This window comes from Manis javanica, chromosome 10, assembly GCF_040802235.1.
Source record: "Manis javanica isolate MJ-LG chromosome 10, MJ_LKY, whole genome shotgun sequence".
Classification (NCBI taxonomy): domain Eukaryota; kingdom Metazoa; phylum Chordata; class Mammalia; order Pholidota; family Manidae; genus Manis; species Manis javanica.
The window spans coordinates 87,820,021-87,846,911 of record NC_133165.1 but is presented as its reverse complement, the minus strand read 5'-3'; the positions used below and the strand labels follow the sequence as shown (position 1 = coordinate 87,846,911).

General features: G+C 53.7%; 1 protein-coding gene across 8 annotated transcripts; it reads left to right on the top strand.

Annotated features, from left to right (window-relative positions):
• The first annotated feature begins 1,238 nt into the window (after positions 1–1,238).
• Positions 1,239–26,377, top strand: ASIC1 (acid sensing ion channel subunit 1). 8 transcript variants are annotated; one of them, XM_017675290.3, is made up of 12 exons: positions 1,239–1,923; positions 2,753–3,130; positions 3,748–3,943; positions 20,338–20,488; positions 21,112–21,239; positions 21,528–21,681; positions 22,059–22,115; positions 22,576–22,729; positions 23,153–23,244; positions 23,755–23,834; positions 23,925–24,029; positions 24,186–26,366. In XM_017675290.3, the coding sequence occupies exons 2-12, from the start codon at positions 2,769–2,771 to the stop codon at positions 24,288–24,290; spliced, it is 1,584 nt and encodes a 527-aa protein (XP_017530779.1). In that variant the 5' UTR covers positions 1,239–1,923; positions 2,753–2,768; the 3' UTR covers positions 24,291–26,366. The 8 variants fall into 8 exon arrangements, with proteins under 8 accessions (XP_017530779.1, XP_017530781.1, XP_073069640.1 ...); XM_017675292.3 differs by having other exon boundaries at positions 1,241–1,923; positions 21,531–21,681; positions 24,186–26,360; XM_073213541.1 differs by lacking the exons at positions 1,239–1,923; positions 2,753–3,130; positions 3,748–3,943 and adding exons at positions 7,955–8,095; positions 8,806–8,870 and having other exon boundaries at positions 24,186–26,364.
• The last annotated feature ends 514 nt before the right edge of the window (positions 26,378–26,891 follow it).

Genomic DNA, 26,891 nt, shown 5'->3' with positions numbered 1-26,891 from the left:
TTGGGGCCCTCCCAGGCAGAATTCCCATTCCGAACTGCCCCCTTGGGTTGATTCTAAGTATCTGGGAGAGTGCTGCCACCTAGTGGCTACCCAGGGACATGGCAGCCCTCCAGCACCTGGTGCTGCTGGACAGCTCCCCAGCCTAAGACCAGAACTCAGGATCTCCACCCTTCCTTCTGTCTGCTTCACGCCCAGGCCCCTAGTAAACGGATCTCACTCTCTCCTCCACATGCTCCTCCTAAGCCCGTACTCTCCTTAGGGATGTCCAGTTCCCTCTCTGGCTTTCCACGTGTCTCCTGCCCCCAACCACTTACAACTTTTCATCCAACTTCTTTCCACTATGCCAGTCCCTTCTCATTGCAGGTTCTTTCTTCTATCCTAGAGCCCTGGGAAAATACTTCTCACCTTCTTTCTTCCAGAGCTGCACCAGCCTGCAAGTGGAGTGAAGAAGCTAGAGATAGAATTCTGGTCCCCCACACCCACCTCCTTGTCATCTGACACCATCAGATCTCAACAGTCTAGGTGCTAAGAGCCCCTAATGAGCATCAGCAAATTAACAACTTCCTTTGATTGCTCCTTCTCTGTTAATTGAATAGGGAGGGCCCCCCAAGGCCTCTCAGAGAGGAGGAGGAAGAGAGACAAGGAGAGAGGTGAGAGCTACAGGAGCAGCCCCCAGGCCTGGGCTCAATGACCCAGAATTGTGATCCATCTCTGAGAAGCTCCCCCTTCCAGCTCTTGCTCTCCTGTCCATCCCCATCCCCCTGAACCTCCACCCTCCCAACCCCATCTCCCTTCCTTTTCCCTGTTTCTTGACTCCTGTCCAAATCCCCTTGACCTCTGACTATTTATCCTTCCTACTCTCTGCTCTTTTTTTTTTTTTTTTTTTTAGCGGTTTGGCAGTAAGGGGCTGCAAATATGCACCACTGCCTCCGAAAGGCAAGCGGAAGGCTACAGGGATGGAGTTTGGATGGCCAAGGCTGTGTGTTTGTTTACACATGTGCATGTGTGTAGGTATAGGCGGGGAGCAGGAATAAGAACAGGTGCATACATGTAAGCTACTGAGTGCCTGCCCTGTGGTCCAGGCCTGTGGGTTGTGTGGGTATCTAGGGGTGTTTGTGGCTGTGAATGGCCTGGTGCTACTCTGGTCTGCATGTATGTCTGTGTCTCCACACGGGCCAGTGCTTGAATCAGTCAAGTGTGACTCGGAGCTTGCGTGTGTATGTGTGTGTGCACGCGTGTGTGTGCCACCAGAGGAAGCAGCAGCAAGAAGCAGGACATCGATCCGAAGGAGACAGCTCGGGGAGGGGGACGCTGGGGGCAGACACCCTCTCTCCCGCGCGCGCGCGCGCGCACACACACACACACACACACACACACACCGCACAGTCACACACACAAGCCATAGGGCCTCGCAGGCAGGGAGACGGCTCCGGGACCGGAGGGAGGCAGCGCCGCCGCGAGCGGTCCGGAGGAGAGGGCGAGGCAGCGGGGGGAGACCTTGGTCCGGCTCCCGGGTCCGGGGCCCCCGCGCGCACACCGGCCCTGAGACACCCTCGCAGACACTCGTAGGCGCGCACGCGCACCCTCTCCCTTCCCCCTCCGCCTCCCCTCCTGCCGCCTCCCGGCCGGACGATGGATCCCTGCAGATCCCGGGGCTGAGAGGACCGCGCACCGCGCACCGCGCCGAGCCCGGGCGGACCCAGCCGAGGCAAGCAAACGAGTGAGCGCGCGCGGGCGGGCGAACAGAGCCGAGTCGAGCCGGGCCGGGCGGGCCGCTCCCTGCAGGGCTCTGCGCGGCGTGCCGCGGCGGCCGCCGGCTCCCGCTCCGGGCCATGAGCCCTTCCGCGGCTCGGCGTTGAACCCGCGTCCGGCCCCGCGCCCCAGGACCTGCCGCCAGTTGCCGGGTGCCCGAAGCCCCCTCAGGTGGGTCTCCGATCCCTTGCCTTTGGCTGCAGGACTCCCCAGTGCCCCGAAGCCGGGACTTTGCTCCCCTCTCGCTTTCCCCAGCTGCTGGGGCAGCTCGGTGGCTGGGGAGGGGGGCGGGGGCCGAGTCAGGGATCTGGCTGCGTCGAGAAGCTGGACTGACGGTGGGGGGAGGTTGCGTCCGGGGTGGGGACAGCTCGCAGTCATAGGTAAAACCCCACCCCCCGCCATGCCTGCTCCTCGGGCTGCCCTCCACCTCCAACCCCAACATACACACATCCAGCCTGCGCCGTCAAGAGACCTGGAGACGTCCGCAGGTGAGGACTCAGACTGGGCCCCTCCCCAACCCCCTGGGCGCTCTCTGGTTCAGGTTTAGCTCATCTGGGGGAAAGCCCAGTCCTGGGGACACCCTTGACCCGGAGCTCCTGTCCTCCGGTTCTGCTCATCTTGGGGAGTTTTCCTCTCCAGGATGGGGTGGACATTCCTGTCCCAGAGTGACCTCACATCTGGAGGGAATTCCTGCGTCTGCCTGTGGGAACACTGGGACTTCCCTCTCATCCTGGGATGACTACATCTGGGGTCTCCCCTGGCCTGGGAAGCTTCCCTAGGAGAGCTTTCTCCTGGCCTGATATAACTCCTGAGCCCCTGCATTTGGAGAAACCCTCTTCTGGGAGTGTGTCCCTCTGCCAGCCACCTCTGGGCTTGCATACCAGGGAAATCTGCCCCAGGGGCAGCGAACTCTGGAGACGGGGATTCTGGGATGGACACATTTGGAGGAACCCCATGTGCACTCTCATCCCAGGACAATGACAGACTCCTCCTCCCCCAGGATCCCCTTGGCCAGGATGGAACTGAAGGCTGAGGAGGAGGAGGTGGGTGGCGTCCAGCCTGTGAGCATCCAGGCCTTTGCCAGCAGCTCCACGCTGCATGGCCTGGCCCACATCTTCTCCTACGAGCGGCTGTCTCTGAAGCGGGCACTCTGGGCCCTGTGCTTCCTGGGCTCCCTGGCTGTGCTGCTGTGTGTGTGCACCGAGCGGGTGCAGTATTACTTCCACTACCACCACGTCACGAAGCTCGACGAGGTGGCTGCCTCCCAGCTCACCTTCCCTGCCGTCACGCTGTGCAACCTCAACGAGTTCCGCTTTAGCCAAGTCTCCAAGAATGACCTGTACCACGCTGGGGAGCTGCTGGCCCTGCTCAACAACAGGTGGGTGGTTCCCCCCAGCCCCTAGCCAGGCTCCTGGAGTTGCATGCATTCTAAACACCCCACTAGGGTGCTTGTCTCTCTAACCCACCATAAAGCCCGCACTCCCCTGCTGACAGCACCCCAAACTGGACACTCACAGCAAAGGAATTGGGATACTGCTGAGCACTCAATTAAGGGCACCCAATCTCTGATCCCAGCATAGTCCAAAACAGCTCTATCCTTACCCAGCTTGGGCTATGAGGCATCATCACTCTCAGTGGAGTGACCTTTGCCCACCCTCCTGTTCCTTTGTCTTGATTTCCTCACTTGGTAAACGGGGGCAGAGACTATAGTGGAGAAGCCCTAGCTTCTGCCTTGATCTCTGCCCCACCATGTGCTGAGATGCCCAGCCCCTGGCTGGCCACTGCAGATCACTGTCCTCTCAGACCCCATAGGGCAGGTCCTCTGGACATGCCTGGTTCTCCCATTGTGCCTATGCCCACCCTGATTCCCAGGGCTGGATGCTGCCCTGTCACCCTTTCCCCTGACTGTGAAATTGGATATGGGACACTGGAGGCCAACAGAGGCAGGAACTGAAAGTCATGCTGATACATGCACTGCTCACCCCTGGGCTCCAGATATGAGATACCAGACACCCAGATGGCAGATGAAAAGCAGCTGGAGATACTGCAGGACAAGGCTAACTTCCGCAGCTTCAAGCCCAAGCCCTTCAACATGCGTGAGTTCTACGACCGTGCAGGGCATGACATTCGAGACATGTTGCTCTCCTGCCACTTTCGGGGGGAGGTCTGCAGCGCCGAAGACTTCAAGGTGGTAAGTGAGTCCCTGGTGTGGGGCTTAAGTAAGCCTGTCCCCCAGAGGAGGAGACTAACCTTTCATAGTGCTTGCTACTCTGGGAGATGACTCTGGGTGTCCCTGGGGTCTGCTTCTGGCAGGAGGGGACTTTGTTCAGCACAGGGGCACATTTGCTGTGTATGTAGACCTAAGCCTCAGCTTTATGTCCACGATGGCAGGGAGAAGAGCCCACAGTGCACGACACAGAGCCCAGTAAGGCCTGGACCCCATTAGTGTGCCTTTCTGGCCACAGGTGTCAGAGCTGGTGGAGTGGGGAGAGGGGGTAACCTGCAGCCTGTTACTTGAAATTAGGTCTGAGGATCATCATCTGGGAACTTGGCAGGACTTTGCCGTCCCACTTCCCAGACCTACTGAATCAGAATTTGCATTTTAACAAGATCCCTAGATATTTTGAATTAAAGTTTGTGAAGCACCGTTAAACATGGGAAGAAAGCTTTCCTAAATAGTGGCACAGGTAATTTTCTCTGTGCCACTCTCCCCCACTCTGCCCCCAGCACACACATGCACTCTATCTGGTTGGGTTTCCCCTTTGCCAGGAAGAGCCACAGAGCAAAGGGCTGATGAAAGAGAGATGATCTGGGGTACACAGTCACAGCCCAACCGGATGCTTTTTTTGCTTCTTAAACTGGAGATGCCCCACAGACACACCACTCTCCACAGTTGGGGCTGCCTCAAAGCCAGCACCCCAGGGAGGGTTAGGGGAACTGACTGGCAGGTCATGTGCCAGGTGATCCTGGGCATACAGCTTCCTGAGGGGTTAGAATCAGACAGAGGCTGGAAAGGGACCAAAGGGCCTGGAGCCCATGTATGAAAAATAACTCCAGATGAGAGGACAATGCTTGTAATTCTTCAGAATGCTTTCTAGACGCTCCTTCAATCCCCCTGAGTAAATAGCCATGTAATCTCTATTTTACAATGCACAAACCAAGACACAGAGAGGTAGATGAGTTGCCCAAGCTCACATAGCTAGCTAGTGACAGATTCAGGATTAGAACTTAAGTCTCCTTAAGTCCCAGTGCAGTGTGCTCTTTTTGTTAGTATTGCTGACACTAGAGTTATTGTGTCCACTTCAAATTTTGGCCATTGCTCTTTGAAAACCCAGTCTCCCCTAGACATTCTTGGTCTCCATGCCTGTTCCCAATTCTCCACTCTCAAATCCTCCCTTTTCTCCCTGCCTATTTTCTCCCCTACTTGCTCGCTTCCTTCTAGCATTATCGGAGCATGGACTGTGTTTTTTTTTCTTTTTTGTATGTAGAAAGGCTGGAGCTATGGTAATGCTTATTTTTTTTCCTGAGGTTACACAAGACTTTCCAATCTCTTTAAGCCTTGCTCTGCAGACTGGTTTCATGGGCCTTTCTTTTTTTTTTCAGTTCATTAATTAATTTTATTAAGGTATTATTGATATACACCCTTATAAAGGTTTCACATGAGAAAACAATGTTACTACATTCACCCCTCTTATCTTGTCCCTCCCATACCCCATTGCAATCACTGTCCATCAGTGTAGTAAGATGCCACAGAGTCACTATTTGCCTTCTTAGTGCTACACTGTCTTCCCCCTGATCCCCCCTACACCATGTGTGCCAGTCATAATGCCCCTGAATACCCTTCTCCCTCCCTCTCCATCCATCCACCCCCACCTCTCCCCTTTGGTAACTACCAGTCCCTTCTTAGAGTCTGTGAGTTTGTTGCTGTTTTGTTCCTTCAGTTTTGCTTTGTGGCTATATTCCACAAATGAGGGAAATCATTTGGTATTTGCCTTTTTCTGCCTGGCTTATTTCACTGAGTATAATATCCTCCAGCTCCATCCATGTTGTTGCAAATTGTAGAATTTGTTTTTTTCTTATGGCCGAGTAGTATTCCATTGTGTATATGTATCACATCTTCATTATCCATTCATCTACTGATGGACACTTAGGTTGCTTCCATATTTTAGCTATTATAAATAGTGCTGCAATAAACAGGGGTGCTTATGTCTTTTTGAATCTGAGAAATTATATTCTTTGAGTAAATTCCTAGGAGTGGAATTCATGGGTCAAATGGTATTTCTATTTTTAGTTTTTTGAGGAACCTCCATATTGCTTTCCACAATGATTGAATTAGTTTACATTTCATGGGCCTTTCTTTAGTCCTGTTAGGCAAAGATTCCATGATCACACTCCTTGCTGACCAAGCTGATGGGAATTTAAAATGATGCAAGAACCACTTTCTTTCCTCTTTTCCTTTCTCAGTACAGGAGAGTCCTGGATTCCCCAGAGCCCAAGACTAAAGGGTTCCCAGGCTTGCCAACTATGTTCCCAACAGTAGTAGCACCATAGGTGAAGGTGGAAGTGAAAGTCAGAACCCTCCTGCTCTGCAATATACACAACACACAAGCAGAAGGGCCACCAAGAAAGAGAAAAATCCATTCGTTTGGATGGTTTTTAGTGTTGGGTGAGAGAGCATATTGCTTGGCAACCTGAGAAGGTGCTAAGGTATAAAATGGGGGCATAGTCCACAGAGAGTGTTCAGTTGAGGCTCCATTTGTCCGTGCATCCAGAGAAGTTCCAAGTGGTGATGCTAAGACATGTTTGGTTCACAGAAATGGAGATGCTGAAATGTGACTGGTCCATGTTATCTGAGGGGACAATTCTAAGCAGTAAGACGGGTGTATGACTGGTTCACAAAGTCCTGGAGCAATCCAGGCTCTTTCTCTTGCTGGGGGTAGAGATACATGAACTAGGAGCCTGCTGGCCCAAAACTGCCACATCTTGGTTCAAGACGTCAGGGAAGACCAGATTTTTTCTGTTTCTGAGCCCTGACCCTGAATCTAGCTGGACCTAAACCTCTCAGCCCCACATTCTACCCTCTCCTGTTGACCACACTGCCAGCCCCTTTCCATGTCAGGAACTCCTCCACTTCTGCCACCAGGATGTTCCTGCACTGCTGGGAGGTTGGTTGAGTCGTGTCTGACACACGTGTGGTGGAGAAGGAGGGCCCTGGCACCTGTCTGCAGCCTCCCACTCCTAAGGAGCACTGCAACTCCTTGCCTGATGCCCCACCTTCCCTTTCCTCTCCTTGGTCTCATGGTTAACATCTGCCTCTCCACCCTTGCCATTCGCTACTGGGTCACAGGGCGTGTATCTAGCCCCTGGACAGAAGTGGCACTGGCAGAACATGTCTGTCTATTGGGTCCGACTTAGGAGAGAATATTTTGAGAGCACCACCTTGAGAGCAGAGGTTCTTAACTGTGGGGCAGGGTGTCGGGGAGGGTCCAAGCCCTGGGTTAACGTGTTTAAATATAGTGTGCCTGGGCACATGTAAACTCTTCTGTGGGTTTCCAAGGGCAGCCTCATCCAGCCATAAGTATCCTGTTCCTGGAGCACAGGTCAGGGGGCATAGGAAGGGCATACTCTGGCCCCTCAAAGACCCCTGTTTCCCTGGTGGGGATCTGCAGCAACAAGTATTTCCCCCCAGATACACTACTGAATCCAGTTCAACTTCAGGGGATGGACTGGTGGTCACGGAGTGTTTGACCCAGTTCATCCCCCAGCTGTGGCTGAGTCAGCTTGGGACAGTGAAGTGAACAAGCGGAACCTGGGCTAAGTCTGAGAGAAACTGATTTGAAACTCACTGGGACAGAAGAGGCAGAGGGTGGTGGGAGCAGTACCCCCCATGGCAGCCTGGTTGGGTAGAGGCCTCCCAGCTCTCTCCTGAGGCACCAAAAGATCAACCAAAGATCCCCCACCCCCCACCCCCCACCAGGGCCCCTCTTCCCTGGCCACCTCTGTTCCATTGTGGTGGGGGTGCTTGGTTGCCAGGGCAACAGTGTCTGAGGCTCCACTCTCCTGCCCCACCTCGAGGCCAGCCAGGCCAAGGCAGGAGTTCCATGGAGGGGGCCCAGGGGCGCAGCTGTGTGCCGGTGTCTGGGAGGGGGCTGGGGAGCAAGCACAGTGGCAGCTGGTGCCAGCCTCCAGCTGCACCTTATCTGTCCCTGGCAGCGGGAGCTCCGATGTGGCTGGAATGCTGAACAGCACCAAGAGGAGGGGGCTGGCAGATGATTGCCTCGTCTGCCCTATGCCACCTCCTCCTCCAGCTGAGACCCAGAGCTTTTGCCTGGGGCACAGAGAAGTAGGAATTTATTTCTGGACCCTGGAAGAGAGGGAAGGGGAGGGCAGTGAATGGAAGTGGGTCCACCCCCATGACAGGCAGTGCCTTCTAAGTGCCAGCCCCAGGCTGCTGCCGGAGAGTGGTGGTGAACAGGCAGACCCTGTCCCTGCCCGCAGGGAGCCCAGAGTTCAGTAGAGTACCCTAGGAGGCTTGGAACTGAGAGGAGGGGATGCTACAGGAAGCCACAAGGCTTTGGAGCAAGGAGTAATGTGCGAGGGACCAGAGGATCCTCATGAATGGGGATAGTATTCTCTCTTGGTTGGGGGTGAAACTGGGGGACATGGAGTAGGGAGGAGGACCCCCACCCAGAGGGTTGGTGGAGTAAGGGAGGTGGGCACAGAAATTCCCACAAGGTTCTGGAGGAGACAGGAATCTTCTGGAGCACCTCCAGAGGTGAGATGCTGATATAAGAAGTGGATGTAAGTGAGTGATCCTGGGGCTAGAAGTGGGAGGAGAGGTCATCTTACTACAGGGAGAGCCAGGCGATGACAGGTCCCATGGAGATCCAGGACTAGCACAGCAGCGTCCTTATCCCCAGGGCTGGCTCTGTCCTTTCACTGACACCCCTCATACCCTAGTTTGCCTCACTGCCCACCCCACCCCATGGCAGCCCAGCCAGGAGCCCCTGGGCAGGGCCCAACCTTACACCTGGGTTTGTTCTCTCCAGCTAGGCAGGGAGCAAAGGAGCTTTTGAAGGGAAATGCTGCCTTGGGCTGCTTGCTGTGCAGAGAGGAAGGTGGGCCATGGGCGACCCCACCCAGAGCCAGAAGCCCGGTGGAAGGTGCTGGCATGGGGGCACACACAGGCTGCAGAGCGAGGGGGAGTTTGGAATGAAGAGGCTAACTTTGGAAGAGCCACTCTCCTGCCCTCCCCGTTCTTGAACACCTCCTCTGTCCCTCCCTCCTTCCGAGTGCCTGAATTGGAGGAAAGACACTGGAGTAGGGCCAGTTGCTGGAATCCGCAGGACCCTGGGGTGGCGTCTCCCTCTCCCTCATACACCGATACATGCAGACATCCTTTGGGTAACTCGGTCTCCCCTCTCCCCTCTCCCTCCCCTATCCCTTGCTATTTCTGACTCCACCCTTCTCCAGACTGCTGTCAGCTAGGAGGCTACTCTAAGTTAATAGATCTTCCAGCTGCTGGCTAAAGTAATAGGGAATTGATGTCGTAACTAAGTGCCCCTGGGAGCAGAGCTAAAAGTGCAGGGGTGGAGAGGCAGGGCCTCTAAGCTTTGGGCCTTTCTCTGACACAGCCTCTGAAGAACCAAAGGTATGGCCGCTGCAGCACCTGGTGTGGGCCCAGGCGGCCCAGAGGGGAGGTCTGCTGAGGGGCTGGGTGCCTCTGCTGTGGGTGGCTCTGCTGTGGGGTCTCTGAATAGCAGTCCCAATTCTGGGGGGCACAGTGAGGGAGACTGAATATTAGGTCAGGCCCTGGGGTTGGAGAGCATTAAGTGCCACTTAATCCACCCCTGTGACAGGTAGCCCCTTCTAAATGCTAGCCCCAGGCTGGTGCCAGAGAGCTGTGGTAAACAGACAGATCCTGTCCCTGCCTGCAGGGATTCAGGGCAGTACCCTAGGAGGCTTGGAGCTGAGAGGAAGGAGAACTACAGGAAGCCACAGGGCTTTGGAGCAAGGAGTAATGTGCCAGGGCTAAGAGGACCCTGGACATGTAGGTGGAGTCTTCCAATCTCCCCCAGCCCAGCTCAGCTATTCAGAAACTCCAGTTTTATAGCATGTGGGGGTCTCTCCCACCCCAGTTGATGAGTAAACCAGTTCTCTAGGACAAGGGTCATGGCTGCCTTGGGCCAGGCCCCTGGGCACAGCCTCCCCTCACGATGTTGGAGGTGGCCGCTCCAGGAGACTCCAACATCTGGCTGAGAACCTTCCCCTCACAACCCCATGTGGGGATTCTGGGAGGCAAAACCGGGAAGGAGACGGCAAGAATGAAAAGAGGTGCCAGGTGTCTGGTCCGGTGGAGGGTGAGGCTGAGTGTTGGACCCTGGAGTTTCTCTTTGTACATAGTTTCATCTGGCCCCATTCTAGGCCCAATTTCCTGTGAGGAAAGGGGGTGCCAAATAGATTGTTAAATTATCCTTTGCCAAGGGGCAGCTGCTCTTCAGCCTCTGGGATCTCTGGCTAAGTCCACGCTGGCCTATGTGTAGACTAGGTATGCAGCATGAACATATGGATCAGACATTTTCCCAGTGGAAAATGAGCATGAAACTGTTGTGTATTTGCCTTGTGGGAAGGTTCCCTTAAGAAACTGTAAAGACAGAGACTCCACCACTCCAGGCCCTTCAAGGCCACTCCCAAGGGAGAGGGAGGGCAAGCTGTGATTTTTCTGAGTTCCAGTGAGTTCTTGGAAAGAAAACCCTTTCTCACCCCTCTCACCTGTGCCCCCTTGATGCGAGTGACAGTCCTGGGGGCCTGCAAGGTTGGGCTGTGTGGCTTTGGGTTGTGTGTATCTAGTTGGTGTGTGGCATCATTGTGCTGAGCTGGGAGCATCCCTAGGGGAGAGACTGCTGCAGTGGCCTTGATCACAGACAGCAGCCAACCCAGACTTGCTCATGACACTCACTGCAGGTGTGCTCCACATGTGCAAGCACAAATGTGCACTCACAAACGTGTATGTCTGAAAGTGGGAGAATGTGGACATAGACTGGGGTGTGGAGTGGAGGGTGGATGTTCATGGAGGCACACACAGCTCTGTGTGACTGTGGGAGAGAGCTTGTGTGCAGGCAAACCTCTGGATGCATGCGGAGTACACACTAGCAAAATTAATCATCTCTATCAGTCGCACTTTGCAATTTACATATTCCCTTTACTTGAGCTCATTTGATCCTCATAATTCTGGGAGGCAGGAAGATGTTAATATCTTCATTTGAAAGGTAAGGAAACTGAGGCTCACAGATGTTAGGTGATTTTCCTGAGGTCATGCAGCCAGTGAATGACAGTGGGACCCCCTGATTTCAGGTATTCTAGGTTCAGGTTCTTTGTGTGTGACTGTAGGAACAGTAGTGTGTGTGGTGGAGGATGCTGCACCGGGCTGACAGCTGCCCATGCTTGGTAGAGAAGCAGTGTGGAGAAGAAGGAAGGGAAAGAAAGGGTGCACAGGAGAAGGAATCCCAGCCTCAGGTTGAGTACACTAAGGCTTTTGGCTCCTCTGCCTTCTCACTGCACCATGTGGCCAAGTCCCAAGCTGAGATAGACCCCTGACTGGCTTTCCTCAGGGTGGCTGCAGGGCAGCCAGCCTCTACCAGATGAAGTCACACAATGGGCCAGCTTGGAATCACATTACGTTCATGATCAACATCCTTAAATGGGCCTGCAGTGCTGCTTGGCAGCACCCCTCTGTTGTCCTGGTCAACTTGCTGTACCCATTGATTAGTGCAAACTTCTCTACTCTTCTCATTTACCTTTCCCAGCCTCCTCTCACCCTCAGCAGATGACCTTGCTTCCCTCTTCATAGAGAAGATGGAAGCTTCAGACAAGATCTACCCTTCCTCTAGGCACCAAGCCCCAGAGGGAAGCATACATGCTATCTAGGCGGAAGTCTCAGTCTATTCTTTCCATCTGATCTCCTTCTACCTTTATAGGAATTTTACTTTAAAGAGTCCATACAAGCCATACAGCCTGTACAGTTGGCTCTCTTTCCTTTACAGTCAGTCTCTCTCTCTCTCCAGTGGAACCTTCTCACTGGCATTGAAATATGCCTAAGATTCTCCCATCTTAAAATGTATAACTTATAATAGCAGCTAACATTTATTGAGCACTTACTATGTATCAGGCTTCGGGTTAAGATAAAAAAACAAAGAAAAGAAACAAATGTCTGTCAACTCCACAGCCCCTTCCAGCTCCCACAATATGTCTCTACTTCCTTTCACAGACAAAATTCTTAGAAGAGATATATACATTCCACTGTCTTCATTTTCTCATCTCTAACCCGCTCTCAGATCCACGCTAGGCTGCCTTCTTCCCCCGCCCCCAGCACTCCAGAATGGTCCTACCTAAGGCCACCAATGCTCTCCATGCGTCCAAATCCCGCAAGCATTTTTTATCCTTGAACTTCTCAAAAATATTCAAAACGGTTGACCACCACCTTTCTTTCGAACTAGTCTCTTTCCTGACAACCATACTCTCTGGATTTTTCTCCTTTATGTAGCCACTCCTTTGTCTTTTTGCCAGTTAATTTTCCTCTACTTGACCATTGAATGTTGGGCCTACTCAAGTCTAAATTCCAAGCTTTCCTCCTCTATTTAATTATGACATTACAATTTAATGGTACAACTTGATGAATTTTTCATCAGTGTATTTTTATGTTGGCATACCTTACAATGTAATATTTTACAGATTACGTTAGTATTTACATGTGTATTTACATTGGTATGAAAGTGTAAAACATTTCCAGCACTCCAGAAAGTTCCCTCAGGCCCTTTTTTAGTCAGTACTACTGCATAAGATTTTACCATTATTCTGACTTATGTCAGTATAGATAAATTTTACTTGTTCTTGAATTTCCTAGAGTATATGTATCCTCAATATAGTCTACACACTTTTGTGTCTGTCTTCTTTTACTCATGATTATGTCTGTGAGATTCAGATTCAGTCTCATTGTGTGTAGCAGTAGTTAGTTCTTCAATGCTGGGTAATATCTCAGGACATAAATATACCATGTTTTATCCATTCTCTTGCTAGACATTTGGGTTCTTGCTAGTTTGGGGCTATTATAAATAAAATTACATGAACATTCTAGTTCACGTCTTCCGGTTGACATGTGCACTCATTTCTCTTGGGTCTTTTGACAAGGAGCTATGGTTAAGTCATAGGTTAGGATTCTGTGTAGCTGTAGTGGATACTGCTAAATCAGGCCTTTCATCTTTCTTTTTTTGTTTTTGTTTTTTTACATTATATTCTATTCTTGGGCAGTCTTATCTTCACTTGTGACTTCAATTACTATCTACTCTTCAACAACTGCCAGTGTATGTCTCAGCCCAGCTCTCTCAGCATCAGCCCCAATGGCCAATTTCCCACTTAACATCACCATTGGATATCCCCAGGGTTCAAAAAAACCAGTATGTAGCAAGCCAAATTCATCATCTTACCTCCTGAGCTAGTCCTTTACTTGTGTTCCTGAACCAGTGAGCCCCCACCCCATTCACCCACTGTGAAAACCAGGAATCATCCGTGATGCTCCATCTCCTTCACCTCCCTTAACAGGATCTGCCAGTATTGCCTCTTAAACACCTCCACTGTATGATCCTGTACTAGGCCACCACACCAGCCCATGTCTCACCTAGAACTATTGCAATGGCTTCGTAAGAGGTCTTCCAGCAGCCACTTGGAATCTTCCAGAATGGTCTCTTCAAAACACTGCTATGATCACTTAAAATCCTCCACTTAGGAGCCTCCCACTGTCCTTGGACAAGAACCCTTACTGTGGCCTTCAAGGCCCTGAGGAGTCTGGGTCCTGCCTGCTTCTTCAGCCTGTTCTTATCCTGCTCTCCAGCAACCTCATTCTCTTAGCTCTGTCCCTTTGGGACCTTTGCACTGACTCTGTTCATTGAATTACACTCCCTCCCCAGTACAGACCTTTTCTTAAATACTCCTTCCTATTCTTTAGATGGCAATTCAAATAGCACTTCCAAAGCCAAACCCTCCTTGATTCCCCAGTCTGGGCCAGATCTCTCTGTCATTCACCCCCATAAATCCATATACTTTTTTTCAAAGTACTTATCATACTTTGTAATTAAACATTAATTTTTGCGATGTTTAAAAATTTTTGTCTTTCTCCCCTGTTAGACAGTAAGCTCCATGAAGCCAGGATCCTGGACCTTCATCTGTTCTTCGTGTGTCCCCAGCACATAGACACTCAGTAAATATTTGATGAGTAAATGAATGAATGAAGAAGAAGGAAGGGATTTGGAGAGATGAGCTAATCTAGTCTGAAGCCTACTACTTGCTCTCCATGAGACTTGAACAGGTCACGTGCCTCAGTTTCCTCATTGGTCAAATGGGGGTGGTTACTCAAACCCGCATATTTTGCTGGGCTATATAAGGATCCCATGGGATATCAATTGAGAAACATGAAGCATTCCACAGATGTGAGGGGTGGTTAGAGTCCAGAAAGAGATGGAGAGAAAGTCAGAAACCCCTGAATTGTCACATTCAGCTTCAGAGAGGTACTGGGTAGGGAGTGACATGGGGAAAGGGAGCATCCTGGGACAGAGAGTTCAGAATTGTGTTGTTCTGCATGTGTGTGTGGTTGGGCACTTCTGGACTGTGTATGCTTAGGGGTCTGTGTGTGCTGCTTGACACTGAGAGAGGAAGTGCAGTTGGGGTTTGTGTGTGTGTGTGTGCGCGTGTGTGTGCACGCACATGCCCTTCTCCCTAGTGAGGCCCCAGACTAGAATGGACCCCTGCCTTAGTTTCCTCCTTTGGGAAGCCCAATCTACTTCCTCTTCCAGGAAGTCTGAAGGAGGGGAACAGTGCCCTCTAGTGGGTGTGGAGTGCATGGGCAGCTGCAGCCGCCCCCACCCAAGCCTCAATCTAGGCTGGCCCCACCCCCACCATACGTCTGGAACCCACCTCAGAAACACCTCCTGAGAACATGCAAAGCCCTCAGAACTGAGGTCTGGTAGGCAGGAAAAAAATGAACATGGGACAGGAAACAGAAAAGGAACCCATGAATTCACACAGGAGATGCCTGAGGATAAGAGCTGAAGGTGGGGTCTCTCTCTCTCCTTGTCTCTGGAGGGACTTCTTTCTGGTTGCCCTGGGTGTTCCTGGTCTTTCTTAGTTCCTGTTTTTCCACATGGTCCCCGAGTTCTGCTTTTCATTCTCACAGCCCCTTCCTCAAGGAGCCACTGGCTGGGCCTTGAGCAGAACTGGACCCTTTAGGCTGTTCCTTGCATAGACACTAACTATGCCCTGTGCACTCAGGGAACACTTCTTGGAGGAGGCAACGTGTGAGTAGGGCCTTGAAAGATGAGTAGAAACTCTCGAGATGGCATGGAGCTGTGGATGAAACTCGTGTGTCTGTGGAGTGGGATAAGGGCATGATGGCTAGACACTGAATTGGGGTGGAGAGGCGGGGAGGGGAGGCTGGGAGGTAAATTGCAGAGGCCTTGTAGGTTTTCCTAAGGGGAGCGGGATTTTACCAAAAGGCCTTGGGGAATGAAAGAGGGTCTTTAATCAGAATGGTCAGAATTTTACATAAGGTGGGGAGAAACTGCGGGATTAGACAGAGATGAGGAGTCAGGGTGAGCAGTTGGAAAGCCGTTCTTTAGGCAAAAGAGGAGGCCAGTCTGAGGGCAGTGGTGTAAGGATGGACAGCGGCCAGATCTCAAAGGCAGCTCTTCTCCTGGGGCCTCTGTGTTCCTGGCAGCAAAACTGAGGCCAAAGGTCCCATGTCAATCAGTTCTGCGGGAATCTGGCACCCTGCCTCCCATCCCCAACACGCTGCAGGGTCTCTGCAAGCAGGGTAAAAGGAAGATGGGTGGAGCTGGGAGGGAGGGAGAGAAAGAGGGGAGTGGGGCTTAGGGTTGTGTGGTGCTTAAGGAATGGGAAGGCCCTAGGAGACTTGTCTGACCCTATTGCTCCTCTTCTGGCCCTGCAGAGGAAGGGTTAATATGCCTCACCTCCCTCCCTCCCTTCCCCTTCTCCCTTCAGGTCACCTTCTAGGCCCTAGAGACTTGGCTGGTGGCTCAAATTCCTCAACTTGTGGCCCTGACTAATCAGAGCGCAGAGGGCCAGGAGCCTGGGGGCAGGGAATGACAACCTGGGCGTCTGTGAGGCTGAGGGCTTGGTGGGGGCACCCCAAGTTGGTTCCCAGTACTTTCCACCTGACCCAGGACTCTGTCTTTGTTCTGATCTCCGCTCTTCCACCCACAAAAAGAGAATTCCTCGAATTCCTCTCCTGACTGTTAGGGGGTGGGAAAGCTGGGCTGGGCTGGACAGTGGTCATCTGCCAGGAAGCTTTTCAGCAGCAAGAAACCGGTCCCTCCCTCCAGTGCCAGGAACTGGCCTTAAATGAGTCTGTGGTCAGTGAGAGACCTTTGCTAATGGAACCTGGGCCACCCCCCAAGCCACAGAAGGGAGTGGAGGAAGGGAAAGTGACCCCGCCACCGCTCAGCATGGGGGATGGTGCTGACTTAAGGAGGATATAGGTCAGGGACTGAGAAGAGCATAAATGGGGCCACAGACTGGCTGGACGGAAATTGGAGGTCAAGGGAGTGATTGCAGGGGACTTAAGGGTTCAGAGTAAATTGGAGTCAGGATAGTGATTGGGAGGGAACTAAAGATCAAGGGACTAATTAGAGAGACCTGGGGTCTAGGGGTATATTGGGAGAATTTGGGGGTCCATGAAATGATTGGGGGTGGGGGGATTTATGCACTGGGGGAATCACAGAGGAATTTGAAGTCTGAGAGAGTGCTGAGAGGATGTGGGGGCTCAGGTATGGAGGAATGACTGGCTCAGGTAAGAATGAGGAAGAGGACCCAGAATCGGACTGGGAAGGCTGACGATGTGCTGAGGCCAGCGGATGCTGGGAACTTGAGTGTGTGTGTCCTGGGGGAGGGTCAGGCACTGCTGCTGGCTGAAGTGGCAGCAGAGGGCTCTGCTAGGTCCCATCTCACCTGGAGACCCTGGGTTTTCCCAGGGTTTCCACTCTGTCTTCAATCCTCTCTGCCCTGCTGGAGCTGGTGGCAGGAAAGGGGCTCTGGCCCCCCTCCTCTCCATCAGCCTCCCTTTCCCACTGCCATCAATTATTCATCAGTGTAGACACCCGCCCTCCCTGGCAGGGAGGCTGGTCCTCCACTCCTCGCCCCGCCCCACCTCAGCCACACTGGCTCTGAGGCCCTGAGAGGACAGACAGACAGCCAGGTGGCCGAGACCTGGCAGAAGGGCTGGGTAGCTGGCCCCGCTGGCCCCTGCCTGGGATCACACCTCCTTCTCCCTTCTGCCAATCCACCTGGTGCCAGGAAGCCCCTGGAGAAGATGCCCATCCAGATCTTCTGTTCTGTGTCACTTTCCTCTGGGGAGGAGGCCTCAGGGCCCTTGGGAGATGTTTGGGGTCCCCACCACCAGGAGCAACGGGACAACTCAGAATCAGAAGAAGAAGAGAAGGAGAAGGAGGCAATGAGGAAGGAGGCCAGACAGGGGGACTCACCCACGGATTTGGTGGCCTTTGCCAACAGCTGCACCCTCCATGGCGCCAGCCACGTCTTTGTGGAGGGGGGCCCAGGGCCGCGGCAGGCCCTGTGGGCAGTGGCCTTTGTCCTGGCACTGGGCGCCTTCCTTTGCCAGGTAGGGGACCGTGTTGCCTATTACCTCAGCTACCCACATTCGACTCTGCTAGATGAGGTGGCCACCACAGAGTTGGCCTTCCCGGCAGTCACCCTCTGCAACACCAACGTCGTGCGGCTGTCCCAGCTCAGCTATCCTGACTTGCTCTACCTGGCCCCCATGCTGGGGCTGGATGAGAGTGATGACCCCGGGGTGCCCCTCGCCCCACCAGGGCCTGAGGCCTTCTCTGGAGAGCCCTTTAACCTGCACCGCTTCTACAATCGCTCCTGCCACCGGCTGGAGGACATGCTGCTTTATTGCTCCTACTGCGGGGGGCCCTGTGGCCCTCACAACTTCTCGGTGGTGAGTGGGGGCCCATGCCTGGCACACCCCAAGGGTGTCTGCCATGGCTCACCTGACTGTCCCTTGCCTACTTCCTCTGTGGAGACCAAGCTTCCGAGAGAGCTGGCCAGATTGCATCCAGGATCCTGAGGGTCAGAGCCGGGCCGCTATTCCCTGGTCTGTGCCAAGACTCCTCTTCCTGTTAGAATCTTGATATACATGCATGCTAGCTGGTAGTTAGTTGCTGCCCTGAGGCCCCTGGTGTCTCCCTGAATATCCTCCAGCGTCTCCAGCCCTTCCCCAGGTCTCCCAGTGACCCAGCAGGGCTCAAGACCTTACTGCATCTCTGAGGTCAATCTTTGATGTGATGGTGGGTACCTATGCCTGGCCTTAATAATTTTGACTATCAACCCTGGACTGGAACTGGGGCAGGTGCCACCTGGTGTTTGGAGGTGCAGAAGCTGTGGATGGGAGACAGAGGGGTGGGGACAACCCCTGCCTCCCCCCCACCCCCATGCCCCTTGTCAGCAGCTCCCATGGTGGGAATCTCATTGCATCCTCACTTTGTCTTCCTGTGCTCTTCCTACAATGTGTATGTGTCTGAGGGAGAATAACAAGCCTCCTCTAAATCCTCTCTACCTTCCCTCCACCCCTACCCCTGGCCAAGCTCTAAGTGCCCAGGGGCCCTCTTCCCTGGGGAAGTCCTCACTGGGAGAGCTGGTTTCCTGCTTGCCCTCCCACTCCAGTCTAGAGCCTTCCCTGCTGAGGGACCAAGTGGCTCCCTACCCTCCTCCCAGTTCAGCTTCCAGGCCCGTCTGCCCTGATTCCCCTCCTGCCACCTCCAATTGCCAGATGACAGGCCTTCCCTTCCCACAAACCAATCCCTCAGTCCCCCACCTCCTCCATAGTGCAAGAGCAGGTGGGTGTCATCAGTGCAGTATGGCCGACTTCAGACAGACATGGATCTGGCGGTTTTGGCCACTGGGCCTCAGACAAGCCAGGAGATAGAAGAACAAGCAAGAAAGTAAGGGGTCAACCTGGCTTCCTCTGGACCCAAGTGTAGAGCAGACACTTCTCATACAGAACCACTAGGTGGCAGCAGCTGCCCACCGATCCGGAGCCCAGCCCTCTGAGCCTGTGCCAGGCTGGAGCTCCCAGTGGGCCCGGGACGCCCAGAGTCCCTCACATCCCCAGATGGAGGGTAGGCACGGATGTGTCCAGCCTGGAGCCTGTGGTTGAATGCCACAAAACCTGGAAGTGGGGCTGGAGGATTAGGAGTCGGAGTGTCCTCTCTAACTCACCCACTAAATGGGGGCGAGCACATGTTTTCTTTCCTGGAAGGGTAGGAGGAGGTGTTCTAGGATGGGGGAAGGGGGCAAGGACTTTGTTTCCTACTAACCCCCACTTCCCCGGCTGCTCAGTCTGGCCTGACACTGCCCATCTTTCCTGGGCTGTGTCTGTGCTCGCTTTCTGGCTCACTTGATGAACTTCATCACCATCCAGCTGTGGTAAAACCACACTCAACCACACAGGGAGGCTGCAGGGAAGGGGCCGTAAAGGACTGGTTCACTCGTCTCTGTGGATGAGGGCTGCTCTGGGGCTCTGAGTGGGGAGACTGCCCAGGGCAGAGGGCACCGTGAGGCCCTCACAGCTCTGCACAAGCACCGCCAACGGGCCACGGCCCCACTCTCGGTACCAGATCTGGGGAAGAGGTGCTGTTGCTTGGGCAATGCGGCGCTGGGTGCAGCAACTGTATCTGCTTTCAGGTTCTGGTGTAATGGGACAATGATGAACCTGAGGGGCTACTGGCTGGAGGAAATGACAAAGCTGAGCTTGGTTTGGGGGAAGGTCTTGGGGAGAGCAGGATTTTAGATGCCTGAGGTGAAATCCAGAAGAAGAGAACCTGTGACTCAGAGGGCCCTGGGAGAGTGAGCCTGAGGAGAGGTCCCAAGGAGGGACCAGGCAACAGCTCCTGGCCTGCCGGAGGCCCAGTGGCAGTGATGGGTTTCTGGTGACAGAGGTGTGTATGTCAAGGTCCCAGCAGGAAAGAGATTGCCACTCAGTTTAATGGAAAAGTCCTTAACAAAGGGACTGTTGACAGAGTTCTGGACAGAGTTAAAGTAACCAATGAGGGGTGTGAAGGCACCTACCAGTAGTGGGAAGTTGTCACATACAGGCTGAAGGGGCACAAGGAGGCAAGGGTGCTATGGAGGAAGCCCTCCGGCAGGATCTGTAATCACAGGGCCCCTAAGCCACTGCCGAAGCACTCAGACAGGTTGGGGTGGTGAGGAGAAATACCCTGATCTCTCCCTCCTTCTGCCCTCTGATCTCTTACTGCTTCGTCCCATTGGCCAGATGCAACCTGAAGCCCATCTAGGTGGCCAAGGGGCACAGGCAGCTTAGCTCTCCAGGACAGAGAGGAGCTGAGAATGGGTGGGAAGGAGGAGGTAGAATGGGGCGCATAGGAACAGTCATTTCTGTAGGGTGTCTAGCTTCTGGCAGCTGGGCGGCCTGGGGACAGCCCTTGGTGTGTCAGGGCATTGGCAGAACTCTCAGGCTCTCCACTCTGTCCCCACCAGGTCTTCACACGGTACGGAAAGTGTTACACGTTCAACTCGGGCCGAGATGGGCGTCCGCGGCTGAAGACCATGAAGGGTGGGACAGGCAATGGGCTGGAGATCATGCTGGACATCCAGCAGGATGAGTACCTGCCTGTATGGGGGGAGACCGGTATGTCACGTCTCCCAGGGCCCCCTCCCCACAGCCTTGGGCCTCAGCCTTTGCTAGGGGTCTCCCAAGCTCTACTGTGGGACCTGAGGCAGGGCTTGGGCTCTCCTACCTTCCTCCCAGCATCACCAGCTCCATCTCTGATTCGACCTGCCTACCACACTCACGATTCTCGGGCTCCCCCTTCCTGGCTCAGTTACTCTCCAAGGTGACCAGCCATACCTCTCCATCAGTGGCTGCCACTCACTCTATAAGTAACTCCTTCTCTTCTTGGGCTGGTGCCTGGTCTCGGGGGCCTTGGGGCTGAGAGACATGGGGAGATGGGAGAAAAGGAGGGCAAGAAATGGAGAGCATCTAAGACAGTGAGAAATATTTTGAACACCAAGATGTATAACTGGAGCCAGGTACGAAGAGTGCAGGATGCAGGAGCCATAAGGGCAGCAAGGGGCTGGCAAACCCAAGGAGGCTGGGCATGGGCGAGGGCACCATAGACTCCCCTGCTCCCATCTGTGCGGCTAAGCATAGCATATGCTGCGCTTATTCCCAGGAGAGGTAGGAAGCCAGCTTAGAAGGAGGTCAGGGAGTCAGAAGTCTTCCCAACCACCATCTCCTCCCCATTCTCATAGATGAGACGTCCTTCGAAGCCGGCATCAAAGTGCAGATCCATAGTCAGGACGAACCTCCCTTCATTGACCAGCTGGGCTTTGGTGTGGCCCCAGGGTTCCAGACCTTTGTGGCCTGCCAGGAGCAGCGGGTGAGAGGGCTACCAAAGGCCGGTCTGGGGTGGGGTGTTGAAGAGTCAGGATGGAGTGGTGGGTAATCAATAACAGGAAGGGCAGGTGAGCTAAGGCCTGGGTTGCAATCTGACCAGTTGGAAGCATGAGTAACCTAATGAATGGGAATGCTCTGTAAACTCAGAGACCCTCAGAGGCTGTGGAGGGAGAGGGGGCAGGACTCCTGGGGTCTATGTCTTGCCAGAGAAGTCCATCACGGTGACTTGGGGAGAAGTCTCCACACCCTCCCAGCTCTCCTGCTCTCCCAGCAGCTCATCTACCTGCCCCCACCATGGGGTACCTGCAAAGCTGTTACCATGGACTTGGATTTCTTCGACTCCTACAGCATTACCGCCTGCCGCATTGACTGTGAGACACGCTACCTGGTGGAGAACTGTAACTGCCGCATGGTGCACATGCCAGGTCAGGTCCCAGAGCCCCAAACACAGTCCTGGGACCCCTCAGCCTGCTCTGCCCCTCACCAGCTCCCCATGCATATCAACCTTCTGTCACCATGGAAGCAAGACCTGCTGGCTTCTCCCCACCCCTGTTCCAGCCCTATTCCATACCCATATGGCTCTGGTTCTCTGCCTCCAGTTCCTGGCTCAATCTCATCCATAGGGGTAGGTGGGAAGTGTCCAGGAGGGATGGACTGTGGGGTGGTCACCTCTGGGACAGACTGGGAGTTGTCTAGTCCTGCTCATCCTCTACCAGCTTCCATCTTCTAGGCCTTTAGTACCACCACCATCACAGGACCCCTTTAATCTCCATTCCACACCCCTGTGTTTTCTCCTCTGTAGGGGATGCCCCGTACTGCACTCCAGAGCAGTACAAGGAGTGTGCGGATCCTGCTCTGGGTGAGCGCCCCTGTCCTGTGGAAGTCTGGGGGAAGGGAAGGAGGTGCTGCCAGCCCCTACATAGGGGTTTCAGACCAAGTTCCCAGAAGCTTCAAATAACTCCTGGATCAGGCTTCACCTGAAGCCTCCTGTGTCTGACTTGAGCAAGGCTGGGAAGAGCATCTCTGGAGGCCCTTATAGAAAATGAACCGGGGTCACCAGGGAGAGGCCCTCACCCTCTCTCATCAGCGCATCAGCTGGTTGACCCTCAAGGGCCCTGAGGAGATGAAATATAGGATTAAAAAATATCCGTGGGGACGCTGGGTGAGGATCAGCACAGGGTGGGCACAGACCTGGGGTGAAAAGTCAGAGAAAGAGAAGGGGCCCAGAGGCCCTTTGGATAGGGCCAGGATGTGCATGTTGGGAAGGTGCTGGCAGAAGGGCACCACTCAACTGGCACCTCTCACCTGGCTGGGTGCAGACTTCCTGGTGGAGAAGGACCAGGAGTACTGTGTGTGTGAAATGCCCTGCAACCTGACCCGCTATGGCAAGGAGCTGTCCATGGTCAAGATCCCCAGCAAAGCATCAGCCAAGTACCTGGCCAAGAAGTTCAATAAATCTGAGCAGTACATAGGGTAAGGGCTCTGACTGTCAAGGGTGGGTGTGAGCGGGCTTTGGTAGGGGCGGGCAGCAGACAGGAGGAAGTTGAGAGAACATGGGGAAGGCAACCAAAGAGTCTGGGCTGGGCACAGAGGGAAGAGCAAGCTGGAACAAGCACGGGAATTCCCTCTTTCTCTTTCCTCATTGTTTCATCCTCTGTCTTCGTCCTCTCTGTTGTGACTGGGATCATCTCACATTTGCCAGGGTGCAGTGTCTTTTCATATATGCCATCACATTTAAGCCTCAGAACAATCCTAAAAGGCAGATATCCCCATCAGCATCTCATTTTATGGATACGCAGTCTGAGACTCAGAGAGGATAACTCGCGCAGGTCACCTAGCTAGTAAGGGACAGAGATGTGACTTGAACCTAGGTCTCCTCCCCCAACCCCTTTGCAGGGAGAACATCCTGGTGCTGGACATATTCTTTGAAGTCCTCAACTATGAGACCATTGAGCAGAAGAAGGCCTATGAGATTGCAGGGCTCCTGGGTGAGCTGCTGATGGCATCTGTCCTTTTCCCATGCCATGGGCATGGTGCGACACCCTACTACCCAGTGCAGGCTGCTCACCTCTCCTATGAGCTCTTCCTTCCCTGCCAGCCCCCCAGGGCCTTTCCCCAAACTCTGTTGTCTCTGTATGTTGGTGGGGAGGGGGATGAGTCCTTTATTAGGGCAAAGTGGTAGAGACAGGCCGGTGGGCATGAAAGCAGGACTTATTTCATATGCCCTTGAAAATCTGCCCAGAGAATAAGAGTGTTGGGACATTTTGTAAGCAATTATTTTTTTCCAAATAATTACCTATTCATTTTAGAAAAGTAGAGAAATGCACGAAAGCATAGAGAAGAAGAAGAAAACAAAAACCCTCCAGAATCATTTTGTGCTCCTTCTGTACCAAGGCTGTCCATTCTTTCGCAAATAGGACTTGCCTGCCCCTGTCCCAGGGAGCTCCGCCGCTCCCACGGTGTCCTGATCCCACTGACCTTGCTGTGCCCCCCTGCAGGTGACATTGGGGGCCAGATGGGGCTGTTCATCGGGGCCAGCATCCTCACGGTGCTGGAGCTCTTTGACTACGCCTACGAGGTGAGCTGAGCGGGGGCGCGGCGCCGGGGTGGGCCCCGGGGGGCGGGGTTCCAGCTGGGCCACCCACTTACCGCCCCACCTCCGGCCCAGGTCATTAAGCACAAACTGTGCAGACGAGGGAAGTGCCAGAAGGAGGCCAAAAGGAGCAGCGCGGACAAAGGCGTGGCCCTCAGCCTGGATGACGTCAAAAGACATGTGAGGGAGCGAGAGAGGGGCACCCTCCGGCCCCGCCCCCTCCCCCGCCACCCCAGGGCCACCCCCCTTGCTGCCTTTCCTTCTTTGCCTTCCCCACACCCCAGCGCCACCTGTGGCCCTTCCAGTAACCAGTCCCGTCCCGTGCCATCTCCTCAGAACCCGTGTGAGAGCCTCCGGGGCCATCCTGCTGGGATGACGTACGCTGCCAACATCCTACCTCACCATCCGGCCCGAGGCACTTTCGAGGACTTTACCTGCTGAGCTCCGCAGGCCACTGTACCAAAGGCCAAGATGGGGAGGGCTAGGAGTGCAAGGGGCCCAGCTGCCCCCCCAACATCTGGGTGGCTTACTCCCCCCTCCCAAGGCAGCCCCCCACTCCCGGGCAGTCCCTTCCTCTTGTCTGTGGTGAGGAAGGTGTCTTACCATAGAGTCTTCTCCCCGCCTCTGTCCCTCTTTTTATTTTTAACAAAACTAATCTAAAAAAAATTAAAAAGAGAGAATGGGGCAAGTGACCTCAGGCTGCCCCTGTCTGCTCCATGCTGCCTCCCCCAGCTCCCGGCCTGAATTCTGTCTGTCTGGCTGTCTGTCATCTGAGTGTCCGCCTACATTCTGTTGTCACCAGTCATCAAAGCCCCCCTCAGCGGGGCATGGAGGAGATCTTCAGGGCTTGGAATTTGGCCCCAAATCAGAGAATGTACCTTCAAGGGGAGGGTTAGTTGGGGGAGGGGCTTCCCCAGCCTTAAGAAACCCTCTGGCCCAGTGACTCCCCCCAGTCCCAAGTTTCCAGGTAGGAACTAAGAACCTATCTCTCCCTACACACCAAGTGCAGTGTCTAGGGAGGTGGGGGTGGGGGATCCCTTGAAGAAGTGGAGATGGGGACAAGACCTGGCCCTGGTGCTGTAGGCCACCTCCAGACACCTACAAGTCCACCCCCCACCCTAGAACTACTGGAGAGAAATCCCAAGAGGCAGTCCTCCTCTACCATCCCATCAAAGATCCAGTGGGTTGACTTCCAGCTCAGGGAGAGGGGCACTGGTGCCTAACCTCACTGGTCCTTCTCCCAGGGTCCCCTGTAGAGGGCCACATCCATAAATTTTCTTATGGAACTCTCCCAAGTCCTCTTACCCAACTTCATTTGCTTCTCTCAACAGCCTCATCTGCATTTTCTATTTCTATATGATACAGACTCTATATTGCTATATCTCTGTATATACTTTCCCCTAACTCTGTCCATCTCTACCCCATTCCCTCTTGTCTCTAAGAACCATCCTTGCACCCCAAGTTCCCCTTTCTGTGTTTCTGCCTTCCCCCCGATCTCTGAATGCCTTCGCCTGTATAAAGAATTGGACTCTCTCCCCTGGTGTCTGTACTGTGTACACACATCCCTCTGAGAAGCACAAGGAGACGACACGCGCATTGTAACCTTCGCACTGTCTCGGTGGCGACATAAAGGAAGCTGTGAATCACAAGCTCTGCCTCTTACTGGCCTCACCCTCTTTCTCCAACCTGGGCACCTTCTGCCCTCCCTGTAGCCTTAACATTCCCTTCCCTGCTCCAGCCTACCCCAGTGCTCATTGCCTGGTTCACTGTGGCCTCCTTAGGGAAGGGGTTGCTACCGAAAGAACCCCTACCCAGGGGATGGAGATCTGTTCTTCACATTAAGCCCAGGATGTCAGAGACAGATGGAGCTATGGATTGGTGACTTTTGCACTTGGAGAAGTGGGGTGTTGACAGGCAGAAGGTGAGGTCCTGAGTCTGTGGCTTTCCCCCTCTTCTGGGTGCCCAGTCCCCTTCCCTCACCTGATACCCAAGCCCACCACTTATATTTTCTGGTGAGGTACTATTTGGTAGTGGGAGGAAAGAGAGGCAGAGAGGGGAAGTTGAAAGCTCTGCTGTTCTGTCCCTCCCTTCCTACCTTAGTGAGAAAAGAGTGAGGTAGAGGATCTGCTGCGCCCCCTCCACCAGGCACTCTTCTCAGGCCAGCTCAAGCCCTGACCCTTCCCGGGTCTGCCCAGCTGCCTCTTGGTCTCCAACCCCAGAATAGAACCTGTGGCAGGTCACCTGTGCATTGGCCTGGAGCTGGAGAGTGACGCTTAGCATCTTTGGGAACTCTTGGTTCCTAGGAGTTCCTTAGAGATTTGACCTCTCCGGAGGGAAAAAGAAGCCAGTCCAAGGGGTGTGCACCAGTTAGGGAATAGCAAGGCAGGGCTGTGGATGACGCATGCCTCTGGTCTAATAAACTGGGTTTCAACCACCTCCTCTTCAGTGTCATTCTTCTCTTATTTGAATAGTATTTAGGCCTTCCCACTAAGTGCCTAGAGCTGTTTGGCTTGGGACCAATTAGAGGAGGAGTAAGGAGGTTTGTGCAGAGAGACCTGGTGGTCCTGGGAATGGGACAGGCTGACCATATCACCAGGAATGGGTTGAACCACTGGGCAGGGAAGGAGGGAGGGGTCAAAGTCAACAAAGATCCCCAAAAGAAGTCTAGCTCAGAGATTTCTTTGGAGAGGGTACAGGGTCAAAATTAAAAATAAAATCAGGAAGGTTATGTTGAAGGTCTGGGACAAAGTTGGGTTGAAGTTCTAGCGTGAGGTAGTTATTGATGCACTCTATCTGTGGAATGAGACCCAGGGTATGAGCCAGAAATCTGGATTCTAGGCTTTGGCTTTACTGCTAACTTGTTGGTTGACATTTGCTAAGTCATTTACACTCGAGTTCAGTTTTCCTGTTTGTAAAATGGAATAAACAATGTGTTCTCTTAAGACTCCCATGGGCTTATTGCAGTAAGAGAAGGATAGTAAAAACAAAGGTCTCTGAAAAGTTAAGTGCGCTGCACCAAGATGCCGCAGAAGCTGTTACTCC